Raw genomic sequence first — 13,138 nt, 5'->3', positions numbered from 1 at the left:
GATAGAGTTATCATCCCACGCATCTGAGGGGCACCGTGTGGGAGAAAGCTGCCTTATTGTGCAGTGTTGAAATGCTATTGGTTGCTGGTTACATTTTAGAGTGCACTTTTATTTTCCATCCATGAGAGCTAGACTGGGTTCGATTTAGTTTAGGAACAGATTTCTCTCTCCCTCTCTCTCTCCCCCCCCCCACTGCTCTCCTCCTCCCCTGCAAGATATGGTAGTGCAATTATTCTTCTGCTAGCTTAGTCAGGACAGTTGAACAAATATGCCCCTCCTTTGTGTAGATTTTTGGAAGATTAATAGTTCGTTCTGGTGGAACAGCTTTTCTTTATTTCACCCTGCTTCCCTTGGGAAAAGGGAAATTGTAATCCTGAAGGAACCGTAAGCCCAGTTAAAACACAAACACCCTTTTCTTTATAAAAAATATATCTGATCTGCAGCGCCGGATAGTATCTCATGCCAGGAGCGAAAATTCAGACTTCACGGAGAAGGAAAAGGAGATGATGGCAGAAGTCGAACTGAGGAAGCTGCAGCAACAGTTTCGGATCATGGTGGACAACCGCAAGTCCCTTGGTTTCAAAACGCAGCAGCAATTGTTCCACCAGGAGTAAGTCTGCCGGAGATTAAGGAGGTTAATGAGGGGCTGCCCTATGGTGTGCGTGCGTGCGTGCGTGCGTGCGTGGGGGTGTATGTGCATAACCAACGTGGATATATGCCAGCCAATACATGCTCTGCTGAGAAAAATGAATGCAGGCATACCTGCTCTTGTTTCAATCTGTCTAAGTCACTTTTGCACATTGGTCAGTTCCCTCATTATGCTCCCCATGGCCTGTATTGTAGGGGACTCAGAGGTCTCCTAGTCCAGAGTTCCCCAACTTTAGGGGTTAGCAGCCCGGAGGGGAGGGAGAAAGAGGGGATGGGTTTGTGGGAGGGGCAGGTGTGTGCACATGCACGAGCACCCATTGCTCGCGCAAGTGGGGCCAAGAGCACCCATGATGCTCACACAAGGCCCCAAGCACACGCGCACACCAGCCAGCCAGTTACGCGGCCTGGTTGTGAATAAGCCATGGACCGGTAGTGGCCCACGGCCCACAGGTTGGGGACCCTGTTCTAGTCCAGCCCTGTGCTCAAGCAGGAGACCCCGTACCACTTCAGACAAATGGGATCCAATCTCTTTTTAAAAACCTCCAGTAATGGAGCACCCACAACTTCTGGAGGCAGTTTCTGTTCCACTGATTGTTCTCACTGTCAGGAAATTTCCCTTTAATTCTAAGTTGGTTCTCTTAATTAAATTTCCCTTTAATTCTAAGTTGGTTGCCTCTTGTCCTGCACTCAGATGGCTTGGAGGATAGGCTGACTCCCTCTTGTTTGTGGCAGCCCCTCAGATATTGGAACATTGCCCTCATGTCACCCCTGGTCTTTCTTGTCATTAAACTAGACATACCCAATTCAAGCCCCTCTAGCTTGTAATCGATGCTTTAGGATTTCACACTTTATGTCCATGCATTTTCAGCCACCCTGGTTTGGGATGCTTGAGCACTTTGGAGACAGTCCTTCTTTTTCCTTCACAGAAGAAACATCCAGGCCTTGAAACAAGAATACGATGAGATTAATTTGCTGCTGACTCTCACCAAATCACCCCGCAACCTTTACATAGATGACCGGAACTTCATGGAGCTGAGGTTCCTTCTGCAGACCAGAGATGAGTACGATGCTCTGATCAGAGCCACCAAGAATTTGATCGCAGAACTTGATGACAAGGTGCTTGGGAGAATGTGCGACTTGCAAAGTGGGGGTTGTGAAGCACGATAGACAGCCTGCCAGCGAGCGAGCCTGCGATTTTCAGCTCTCCTCCTCTCTCCCCACACGTGTGCCTTCCGCTTTTGACTCCTCGGTGCACTTTTCATGCGAATCAAAACTAATTTAGCATGCCCTAATCCCTGTGCAAACACCGTCTCCAGTTCAAGAGCTAAGAGACCACAAACCCAAGGATTTCCAGAGTCTTAGGGGGGGAAAAGCATTTGGGGAAATTCTGTTGCTTAGGGAATATTCTTCCTCTCTTGATGCTCTCTCAATCTCAATTTCCTTTGCTCTGCTTTCTTGTTTGGAGCAGGAACTGCTTCTTGTGTAGGCCGTCCTTGACTTAGGACCACAACTGGGCCTACAATTTCTGTTGCTAGGCGAGACATTTGTTGCAGTTGTTAAATTAATAACACTGTTAAGTGACTCTGGCTTCCCCTCTGACATGGCTTGTCAGAAGGTCGCAAAAGCTGATCCCATAACTCTGGGACCGTCATAAATATGAGACAGTTGCCAAGCATTTGAAGTTTGATCACGTGACCATGGGGATGCGGCTACATTCGCAGTGTGAAAAACGGCCATAAATCACTTTTTTCAGTGCCACTGTAACTTCGAACGGTCACTAAATGAACTGTTGTAAGTCGAGGACTCTACCTGTACACAAGCATCAAATATTTAGAGTTTATATTAGCAAATGCACTGCAATTATTCATTGTTTTCCTCAAATCGTTTTCTTTCAATGAACGTAGGAGTTTTGAGATATTTCTCCCTCTGCTTTTAGGTAGAAGAGGTGGAAAAAAAGATTAAAACCCAAAAAAATCTGATAGTCAAGCTGAGGCAGGAGTATGATGGGAAGTGGCTTCAGAAGCAGATCCACAAGCTGGATAACCAGCTCAATCATGTAAGCAGCAGTTTGCAGAATGCATCTTCCTTGTGGTGGAGAAATTAGCGTCTGTCTCCACCTTGAGGGGAACCGTTGAAATAAGAACCACAATGACAGCCCTTAAAAATAAAGTTGAGGGGGTAGAAGACTCCAAATTTAGAACAATTAGGCATAATGGATGATGGTGAATAGAAAGTAATATGGCTTTTTTTGAACTTTCCGTTCTGAGTCCAGAAAATACATTTAGAACTGGAATCTATTAACCACATCTCTGGCCTAATTTCGTGTAATTGCAGCATCAGTTTTGTGCTTCAGATGTTGAGGCCTCCTCTTGTTCCCCAAACCTATAAATCACTTCTACTTCATGAGTTTGGGTGTGTCAGTCAGGAGCAAAGACGTGGAGGGTTGCAGAAGGAAAAAGTGAATGAGGTATTCTGCTAATTCCACCCTCTTTCGGCTTTCCCCATTATTAGTCGCTCTTCTCCATGACTTTGAGAAACATTTTTAAATCTTGCTTTAGTTTAGAACGTCCTGGATCCTTTCCTAATTCTACCTCTGACCTCCAGGCCACGGTACATTTTGACACGATCTTGACCAGAAATGCCATGCTCCGTGAAGAAATAGAAACCCTGCAGTGCCAGAAGGCGGTCTTTGAAGGCATCTACTCACGCCTTCACAAGAAGCTTGAGCAGCAAAAGAGGACCATGAATACATCCATTGAGCAGTCTACACAAGCCTACGAGCAGAGGTGAGGAGGAGGAGGAGAAAGAGGACCAAGTGTGCAACCTTCTGCTTGCTTTCAGGACTGCAACTTTGACTGCTTGGGCAAATTTGAGACTGCCCTGTTAATGGAGGGTCTCTTTTTTTTAAAGAGGGGATGCGTGCATCTCTGCAACACAATGAAAAATGTTAATGTGGGATGACAGAAGCCAGGCAGGGAAACCTCCAATTCCAATGTCTTCTTTGCCCAACCCAAATGCTCCCTGCAGATACAAAACCGATTCTACTTCCAGGAATAAGCAAACAGGGCTGGGTTTGCCTGCATCTTTAATTTTTCAAAACAGAGCAGCTTTTAAAAAGGACATTTATCAACTGCAGTCTAAAGCAATAGAATGCCCCTCTCTAGAACTCCCCCATCTGTTGTGGACTTAGTTTGTTCCTTAATTGGTCAGCAAAGAGCATCATTCAGAAGAAAGGTATCCTGCACAAGTTGTTTTAGATCAGTGTTTCTCAACCTTGACAATTTTAAGGCATGTGGACTTCAACTCCCAGAATTCCACAGCCAGCATTGCTGGCTGTGGAATTCTGGGAGTTGAAGTCCACATGCCTTAAAATTGTCAAGGTTGAGAAACACTGTTTTAGATGAATGAGTCCCAGGACTAGGAATGGAATATCTCAGGGATAAGCTGGTTCAAAATAAGGTGACAAAATCTCGGCCTGGACTGCTTCGTCTTGTCCTATTTTTGCGCTCTCTTTCGCTTTCTCTCTCCTACCTGCTTTTCTGTTTCTTATCAGGGTTGAAGCCCTGGCGAGGATCTCTGCCATGAATGAACGGCGCTCCAAGGATATTGCCCAGTTCAACATTGAGTTTCGGGAACTGGAGCGAATCTATAACCACGAGACCAAGCTGAAAGCATTTATGCTCATCAAACTGGTGGACCGCTCTGAAATTGAGGAGCAGGCCAAAAAGGAAGAAGGTACCATTTTGTCACTCGATTCATGCCAATGTACACAAACACAAAAAGCTAACATGTCCTGCCTGGTGTTGCAAGTGATGAACTTTTGCGCAATCACGTATGGTGCTCTAAGTGATGTCCACACATATGAAGAGGGTTCTGGATGCAAAACCTATTAATCTATACAGTAGACACAGTACAACTTTACTACCATATTTAATTGGATGTGGGTGTGTATGTCTAGTAACCATAACAACCACCGTAGGCACTATTTTGTCTGGGTGGGTCACTTTTTTGTAGGGAAACAAATCTTGACTGGCTCTGTATCCTAAGCACCCCACTTCCTCTCAGCGCTCAAGGCAAGGAAGCGGGCCAAGTCGAAAGGGGAGAGCTTTGAGAGCTACGAGGTGGCCTACATGCGACTGCTGAAACTGACGGAAAACGGGAACATTGGGCAGCTGGTGGAGGACTTCCTGGAGAAGGAGGAGAAGAACTTCGCCTACTTCAGCTACGTCACCGAACTGAACAATGACATGGAAAGGCTGCAGAAGAGGATTGAGGTTGTCCAGGTGGGGTCCTTCTCCCGGGCAGTTTCATTTTTACTCAAGGTTTTGAGCTTTTGCTGTCCAGTCCTTCTGCACATCAGCTATTCTTCCAGTAAATATTAATGACCATTTTTAAAAAGCAAAGACTTTTTTATAGGCAAACCTGGGTGACTATTGCCACCAAGCAGCTTGGGGAGGGACTGCATCTGGGTTAATTCTCTGAAAATAGCTTGGAAGCGATCTCTTTTGTCTCCACCAATGATGGCTTCCCCTGGGGTGCAGAATTGGGGTCAAGGCTTTTCTTTTCATGCATGGTGTTAACTGCATGCAGAGACATTCTTGGGCGTATCCAGCAAAGGCATACCCTAGTCGGAAGTCTTCCCAACTGGGATCTGCGTTCAACACAATTCAGAAGTCAGAAAGTTTTTCTATAAATCGGAATTCCACTTTCTGATTACAAGCATTTCAGGGTTAGGAGGTGGGAAGTGTTTTTTTTTCTTTCTTTCTTTCTTTCTTTCTTTCTTTCTTTCTTTCTTTCTTTCTTTCTTTCTTTTCTTTTCTTTTCTTTTCTTTCTATTTGGGGGTGATTTTATCCAAGCATGCGTACCCTTTTCTCCTTTCACTGTTTTTTTTTAAATCCTCTCTTATTACATAAAACTGGCAGAGTTCATCTGAGAGTCAGACAGCCTTCCAAGTTAAATAAATAAACAAATACTCACAGGCATCCTCTGAACCTGGCACTTTTTGGAAACACACCTAGCAAAGTCATAAGTGGCCTGAAGGCTAAAATGATGGATTTCTGAATTTCTGAACTTTGTAGAATGAAATCAGCCAGCTGAAATCCCAGCAGAAGGCAGATGAAGTTGCAGTTCATGGCAGTCTGAAAAGCATGGAGGTATTGCAGTGGAACTGGTGTGTATGTGTGTTTGTGTGGGGGGAGGAGGAGGGGAGAGAGACCAGGGCAGTGTCCCCTGTCCCTTATTTATAAAAGAAATGATTCTCCAGGGTGAGAGCCAGTTGGGCTTAGCTTTGGGGGGGGTTGGTAATACTTTTACTTTCACAGTCTCTCTCATCCCATCAGCCTCTTTTTCTGCCCACAGGAAAAACTGCAGAAGACCACCGAAAACGCCAATCTCTACGCTTACAGTCTGAAAGAGAGCAGCAAAATCTTGGACCAGCTGAAATCCGCAGTGGATTTTCTGTTCAAGAAGATCGGCTGCGATGCCACCAAGATTACACAGCATCTGGGAGAGACTGGAGAGATCACCGATCACAATTTGATGCAGTATTTCAGTGAGTGAAACGACCAAGCACCAAGCTGAGTTGATCGCCTTGGGGTTTCTCCCAGAGAGCCCTAGAGGCTTCCTGTGTTTGTGTGACAAGCTGGGAGAAGAAATAACACAAACTGACTAATGGAGACCTTCGGTCAGGTAAAGCCTTCTGACATTCCCTCATTTCTCCTCCAGGGGCGTCTTAGTGCTTCCACCTGGGATTTCTCTCATCTTATTGGAGTGTTTCCCAACCCTGGGAACTTTAAAAGTCCCAGAATTCCCCAGCTAGCTATGGTCCACACTTCTTAAATTTCTCAGGGTTGGGAAACAATGCCTTATAGCTTATGTAGTCTTGGTATGTAAAGTTTTAATGAGAAATTCCCTTTCTAATCCAACAAATTTATCTGTAGCAAATGGAGTTTACTGGGAAAACCTGATCTGAGAAGAAACCCTGCGGAGCCAAGAGTCACACCTACCAAATCAAGACCTGGAAGTCCCCTTGCCTTCAACTTTCTTTGTGCATTGTGTGAGATGTGGAGCACATCCACTCGCTCACAGGTTCCTTTGCTTCTCTCTCTCTCTGCAGGCATAGTAGAAAAGAAAAGCAACGACCTTTTGCTGATTGAGTCCTTCCTGCGCTACAAGCAAGTCGAAGGAGAGCTGGACACCGTCCCACTGATGAATCCCTTTTTGGGTGGGAGTGCTCTGCTAAAGAAAATGGACGCCATTAAAGTGACTCCACCTTCTCTCAGTGTGGATCCCTTTGCAGACATGTCAGAGCTTAGTAAGTAATTGCAGGAAGAATAGATGGCTGTGCAAAATTTGGAGCCAGCAAGAATGAGGGTCTGGTTATTCAAGGCTGGCTTGGAAGCTTTTTAAAGGGGCAGAGAGAATTTCCTTATGCTGTCCATTTGACCAGTGTCTCAGTAAGTTTTTTTCTGCCAAGGGTGGGGAGAGTTTGTTGCTGATCCAACCCCTGATCCAAGCTGATAAATAAATAGGTGTTGTGTTCATACTGTGTTAATGTGGCAGTTCACTGAAATTGTGGTTTTAAAAAAGAAAGAAAACGCCTCTTCTCCAAACTAACCCTGTTGAACTTCTCGTTCCTTTCCCAACAGTGGAACCGCTAGACCACAAAAATCTGCGTGCCATGATCTTGGAAAACCAGGAGAAGGAAAAAGCCATAAGGAATACTGTCGCAGAAAGATTGGAGAGTGGCAGAGAAAAAAAGAAAGTGTCACCGGTGTAGAGGCTAAGAAAGAAATGGGCGGCAGGGCGAGAAATTATCTTTTCTCATTGGCTTCTTTCATGTACTTAGACTCATGTATCTTCTTTTATATATACATATATACACACAGTACAAAATGCGATACCAAGATGGATTTTCTTTGCATAGAATAAAAAAATTATGAACAAAGAAAGCATTTGTCTCTTGAATTTCTACAGCTCGCTGTCTTGCTTGCAGTCGTCTTTTTGGTTACCCTGAATTTCTCTGCTTTTTTTTTTTATATGCCCTCAAATATCTAATTGGACTATATCACCCATCATCCTCCAGCTATCAAAGTTTGGAAAGACAGAAGTGAAAGTCTGACACAACCAGAGAATCCCAGTTTGATGAGGGCTGCATTTATGTTGCATGAGATTTTTGCTTTATTATTGTGGGAGTTAAACCCATTTTCTCACCTCTTTCCAGGAGAACAAACTGCTTGGATGTACTTTTGTGTGAGACATCCTCTGTTGTGAAATGTGCTGCAGAACCCGTAAGAGGGCTCCTCCAGCTTCAGCAAAGGCTATTTTCTCTGGAGCACCCTGGAAGGGTGAATCTCCCCCTTTGACCTTGAAACACCTGACACAGTTATTGATTTTGCTGTTGTTATATTTTTACTGCGTGGCTGTTGCAGAGTGGAGCCATTTCCCTGGTTTGGCAGGTCCTATTAGCCAAAGAGGATTCAGGGATGTGTTTCTGGCACCTCATTTTTTCCAATAAAAAAAGCAAAGCTCTAACAAATGTCCCTGGGCATATAAGACTCTGTGAAGACCAGATGGTAAGAAAAGAGGCGAAGCGCCTGTAATGGAATCCATGATTTCCACTTCCTACCTGAATTAATGTTGGTCTCTCGTGTTGATCCTCATCAGCACAGTGCAGTCTGCTAAATAAGCCACAAGATGGCCTAGTGTCAACCAAGATTTATCTTATGTCCTTCATAGGGCTGATACTGTATGAATGTGGCTCCATTATAAACCAGTTATGTATCAGATCTTAAGTCTTTGGGAGAACTCTAGTTTTCTTATTTTTTTTATCTTAAAAAACAGAAGACCATCTCAATAAGACATTTTAATATGTAAGGTGGAAAACTGTCCTTCAGTCCTATGCCTTTCAGCGCTAATAGGCAGAGTGGATGAAAAGTAGGGTGCAACTACTGCACTGAAGTAGGATCACGACTCAGATTTATCCAAGAACGATGCCTGCTTTTCTAGGTACCAGACAGTTTTACTATTTATAGCCCACTGTGAATGAGCTGTGTTATCTCACAGCATGTTAACACAGAGCAAATGCCATACCATACAGATTGCACCTGTGTGTGGTTCTTGAGACGCCTGGGAGTTGTAATCCCAATATATCTGGAGCATTTCAGGTTGGCAGGCTAACAAAGGTAGTAGACAATGGAAATTTGGTTTTGCAATCCTGGACCCTCAACACAAACTGCATAGTCACTGACTTTGGATGGGTCTCAATCTATGTTGGGTGAGCCTGTCTGTTGCAGCTGACCTCATGACCTGGAAAGAGCAGATGATGAACAACTTTAGATGCACCCAGAAAGACAATCGTGTGGTTCCAGCCGTGTGCCTCCATTGGGTAAGAGATCCGTATTGGGGAACTGGGAGGGAGAGAAATCCTGCTGTAAAGCACTGTGGAGCGATATATAAGTCCAAGTATTATTGCTATCATAGGTAGGAAGCCTCCATAGATGTGTTGGGTTCCTAGCAAATTTCCATACCCAGCAGTGGCAAATTTGTGGCCCTTACTTGATGTTAGCTGTGGGTGGAGCCTCCTCCTGGTCAGCTCTACATACTGTTGTTGGACAACCTCTTTGCCTTGTGTGTTAAGTGAGAAACGCACCCTGCTCTGGCATCAGAAAAGAAACACGTGGCTTGCTTTGAGTACAGCTTATTCCATTCCCTCATCCATAATCATTCATCAAGGGCTGCTCAGACTTTCTGAATAATTCAATACAAAGGCAGTTTTAGAAATAGGTTTCTCCAGACATGGCTGCATTCTTTCTACAGATAGGACAGACAAAGGGCTGGAACTGCCGAGAGGATGACAACAGTCAGGAAAGACACAACAGCCCAGCTTAGCTGGCCAGAGAAGGTATCACTTCTGTCACCACACACCGAGTGGCCTCCCCACCATTTCTTAATCTTTTTCTTCTCCATGTGTGATGATGTGCACCAAATTCTTATAGTCAAGGTTGCCGGTCACATCTGGAGGGAAGGCTGCAAACATTTGGTCTACCTGGAAGAACAAAGAAGCCAGGAAAATTTCCTTTTGAGGTTTTATACCTCAGTGGCTCTTGGTAAGATTGCAGATCTTCATTTCGAAGACAGTCCAATGGGCTGTACTCCCACATTGCATTCCCTGGAAAGGCCATTGAGTGATTCAGAAATTTCTTACCTCTTCCTTTGAAAACCGTTCTCCTTGTGTCATGAGCATCTCTTTAATGCTGAAAAATAAAAAACCCGGATTAGATGCGAAGGAATATCAGTCTCAATTCCACCCATCCCTCCATGTGAAGAATAGAGGCGATAGCTTTCTCATTTCTGAAATCCAGGCTGGGGATGGACCAACAAGTTCTTAATTGCTTTTGGGATAAGCAGCCAGGCTGATTGTACATTTCCATCACAGCAGTTTGTCCCAAGAGAGGGGATGCTAAAGGAATGTTTATTAAGGGAGTGAGAAGAAAAGGGCGAAGAGAAAGCAGAAAGGGCTCTGAGGATCTTCTGACCACTTTAAGCGGACAAGATCCAAAGATACTTACTAGTTTGCCTTTAAGCCTTTGCTTTCTGGATCAAAGACTTTAAATGCACTTAGAATGGTTTCCTCTGGATCTGCTCCTGGAAAATTAAAAGGAAATAAAAGGGGGAGGGGAGGGGAGATGGAGGGAAAGTCTCAGAAAGCTGAATACTTTGTAAAAGTGGCCCTTCTTACAATGTTTGTGGGAAGGTGTGTCACCATGGAGGCTACACAGAAAATAAATGGGCAGGTGAACCAGAATAAAACCCTCCTTTAGCCACACAAGGAAGCTTTCCAGGAGAATTGGGAATCCAGCACCACAGCCCCTTAAACATATGTTTGTTTGTTTGTTTATCCTGCTGCAAGGTGACTCATGAATAGTGACTACTTCCGTTACTTTTTCATGATCCTAACCAAGTCTGTGTGGATGGGTGCCTAAACAGCTTACCAAAGACGCTCACTGCTTGTAACCAAGTTGTAGCCTCCTCCGATCTTACCTTTAAGCTTTTCTCCAAACATTGACAAGAACACGGTGAAGTTAATTGGTCCAGGAGCTTCTTTGATCATGTCATCAAGCTCTTCATTTTTCACATTCAGACGCCCTGAAGCAGGCAAAACCAAACCAAACACAAGGAACGATAATTGAAATATTTTTTCTCAATGAGATCCGGTATAAATTACTCATTGGACATTGATGGATATCATAATGTAGAGGCGTTTCTTTGCTTACCTAGTGCTGCAAATGTATCTCTCAGATCTGCTTTGTCAATGAAACCATCGCGGTTCTGATCCATGATGGTGAAAGCCTGAAAGGGGAGAAGCTACATGTCTTGTATGGAGTAGTGGGTACGAAGTGCCTGATCTCAGACTGTTAGATCTACCACAATTGCTTCTGAAGTCGCCCCCAGCTGTCTTCACACAGAAGTGTGTGCCCAGCCTTTCAAATTCCTCTTTTGAAACATTCTCCCAGCCCTATCCTGTAATTATGCAGGATACATTAGTGCACTCAGGGTCTTTCTGGGATCCGCAAGATGGTTGGGGAATGTATAAGGTTTAGGAAAAGATAAAAATCAATCCAACATATAATTGACCCAGGAGATAATATTTCAGTATGAACTTTCCATGGCTGGAATCTGGCAGACCTTATGCGGCAATATTCAGCTAGGGCGTTTCAGCTAGGTTCCAGAACAAAGTCCAGGCTTCAGATTAAGCTCCAATAAAGTCTTTTTAAATTGGCTATTACAGCCTTTGATCTACAAGAATGTAGAATCATCTAGGACTTAAGCACATACTTCCATGCTCAAAAAAAAAAAGATTGGCTGAGAGTTTGATTCCTCAGGCCTCAGATTGTGTAGCGTGACTGAAATTCAAATACGGACTCTTAATTATGCAGGTAGAACAGAAGCCAAGAGGATGTTAGCGTGTTACCTACGTTATCCATGTTCTTGGGTCAGGATATTCAGCTCATTTGGATTTGTAATACAAACTGTTTGCAAAAGATTTTAGTGCCTCTGTTGACATACCTCCTTAAACTCCTGGATCTGTGCCTGTTCAAACATGGAGAAGACGTTCGAATCTGACCTCTTCTTAGCTTTCTTGGGTGCCTTTGGGGAGATTAAACACAACACGATTAGCGGCATCTCCTTAACGTCTAGAGCAGGGGTAGTCAACCTTGGCTCTTTTATGACTCGTGGACTTCAACTCCCAGAATTCCTGAGCCAGCTTAGCTGGCTCATGAATTCTGCGAGTTGAAGTCCACGAGTCATAAAAGAGCCAAGGTTGACTACCCCTGCTCTAGAGGTACCTTCTGCTGGGTCAAATAATGATCCCAGGCCTTCTATCCAAAGCCATAAGCGGAAAACAAGACTGTTTTTACTGTTTTATTGGTCAAGAGAATTATCGGACCACGATCGGTTGCATTTAGTGACTATTGATTTTCCATCTGTGGAAAATGCCCCGTGAAAAAGTCCATGAAGGGATTTCCCTGACTGACTCGAGAGAAGTTTACAATTTCACATTTGATGGTGGAGGTAGAGATGCTCAAAAGAAAGAGATGCACTGATATATGGATTTTGACATTTTGGGGACTAAAAAAAATTGTGCTTAAAGTAGAAGGACAAATTGGAGATTTTAAGAAAGGATTTGAATACAGAAAGAGATAGAATGCACGAAGGGGACATGTCAGTATCAAACCAGGGATCTGAGAGCGATGTCAAGCCAATAAGGAAAAATGGATGGAGTCAATTTTTGGCGCCATTAAATCATTGCTTCTAAGTTATAAAATCATCTGATTGATAAACATGTAGTAGTACGCTGGAACCCCAGGTTTGAAAGAATAAATGTGATTAAAACCGAGTCCTATCAGTTAAATCCAACGTAACTGGCCTATCGTGCACCACTTACTCTCCACACTTCTTCTGAAGGGATGTCAACGTGTAACCTAATTCCACCTGATACTAGAATTCTCGTTCTTTGGAACATCCTCACTCACTGAAGGGCAAACCCCCCCCCCCTATTTTTTATCCGGAATGCTTGAATTCCTGGTTCTTTTCTTCCCGTTCCAACTCACGACCCCTCCCTCTCTCCCACCCTCCTTTTACTCACCATTTCTAAGACCAAATTGTGCAGCTCAGGGTGCTGTTCGGAGACGGTTCCTTCGGTGGGTGCCCCCGTTGCTCTGCCCGAGGAGACAATAAATAAGGCCCAACCCAGATTATAAATAAACCCATCTCCTCTTTTGGCTGTAATAGGTGAGTTAATCCTCTCCTCCCTCCATTCTCTCTTCTGCCTTCTTAAATATCAGCCCGCATTGTCATGTGGTGACATGCCAGAACAACAGAGGCCCCCAAGGTTAGGGACATGCCAGCCGCCCAGACGGCCTTTCCATTTAAGATGTCGACGCAGCGTTCTCCAAGCAGCCAGATAATAGCCGGACACCTGTGGGT

General features: G+C 44.3%; 2 protein-coding genes across 2 annotated transcripts; one reads left to right on the top strand and one right to left on the bottom strand.

Moving 5' to 3' along the window:
- The first annotated feature begins 536 nt into the window (after window positions 1-536).
- On the top strand, window positions 537-7,427 carry CCDC63 (coiled-coil domain containing 63). The gene is made up of 10 exons (XM_015815425.1): window positions 537-610; window positions 1,575-1,764; window positions 2,585-2,704; window positions 3,253-3,434; window positions 4,202-4,383; window positions 4,714-4,931; window positions 5,728-5,802; window positions 6,008-6,200; window positions 6,765-6,962; window positions 7,297-7,427. Exons 1-10 carry the CDS (start codon window positions 552-554, stop codon window positions 7,425-7,427), a joined length of 1,548 nt encoding a protein of 515 aa, XP_015670911.1. The 5' UTR covers window positions 537-551.
- A 1,998-nt stretch (window positions 7,428-9,425) lies between these two features.
- Window positions 9,426-12,928, bottom strand: MYL2 (myosin light chain 2). The gene is made up of 7 exons (XM_015815447.1): window positions 12,798-12,928; window positions 11,717-11,797; window positions 10,924-10,999; window positions 10,691-10,795; window positions 10,219-10,294; window positions 9,855-9,903; window positions 9,426-9,695 (listed from the first exon to the last, which is right to left on the bottom strand). Exons 1-7 carry the CDS (start codon window positions 12,798-12,800, stop codon window positions 9,597-9,599), a joined length of 489 nt encoding a protein of 162 aa, XP_015670933.1. The 5' UTR covers window positions 12,801-12,928; the 3' UTR covers window positions 9,426-9,596.
- Window positions 12,929-13,138: the final 210 nt, after the last annotated feature.

Source organism: Protobothrops mucrosquamatus, unplaced genomic scaffold (genome assembly GCF_001527695.2).
Source record: "Protobothrops mucrosquamatus isolate PMUCROS unplaced genomic scaffold, P.Mucros_1.0 scaffold342, whole genome shotgun sequence".
NCBI lineage: Eukaryota > Metazoa > Chordata > Lepidosauria > Squamata > Viperidae > Protobothrops > Protobothrops mucrosquamatus.
The sequence above is the reverse complement of the archived record's forward strand: the minus strand, read 5'-3'. Positions and strand labels throughout refer to the sequence as shown.

What these genes read in the sequence shown, in the direction of transcription:
- MYL2 (XM_015815447.1), bottom strand. An exon ending in GTTTGGAGAAAAGCTTAAAG is followed by an intron (nt 10,295 to 10,690) that starts GTAAGATCGGAG and finishes TTAATTTTCCAG; the next exon opens with GAGCAGATCCAGAGGAAACC. An exon ending in AAAGGCTTAAAGGCAAACTA is followed by an intron (nt 9,904 to 10,218) that starts GTAAGTATCTTT and finishes TTTATTTTTCAG; the next exon opens with CATTAAAGAGATGCTCATGA.
- CCDC63 (XM_015815425.1), top strand. Translation starts at nt 552, where the DNA reads ATGGTGGACAACCGCAAGTCCCTTGGTTTCAAAACGCAGCAGCAATTG. An exon ending in TCGCAGAACTTGATGACAAG is followed by an intron (nt 1,765 to 2,584) that starts GTGCTTGGGAGA and finishes CTCTGCTTTTAG; the next exon opens with GTAGAAGAGGTGGAAAAAAA. An exon ending in ACACAAGCCTACGAGCAGAG is followed by an intron (nt 3,435 to 4,201) that starts GTGAGGAGGAGG and finishes GTTTCTTATCAG; the next exon opens with GGTTGAAGCCCTGGCGAGGA.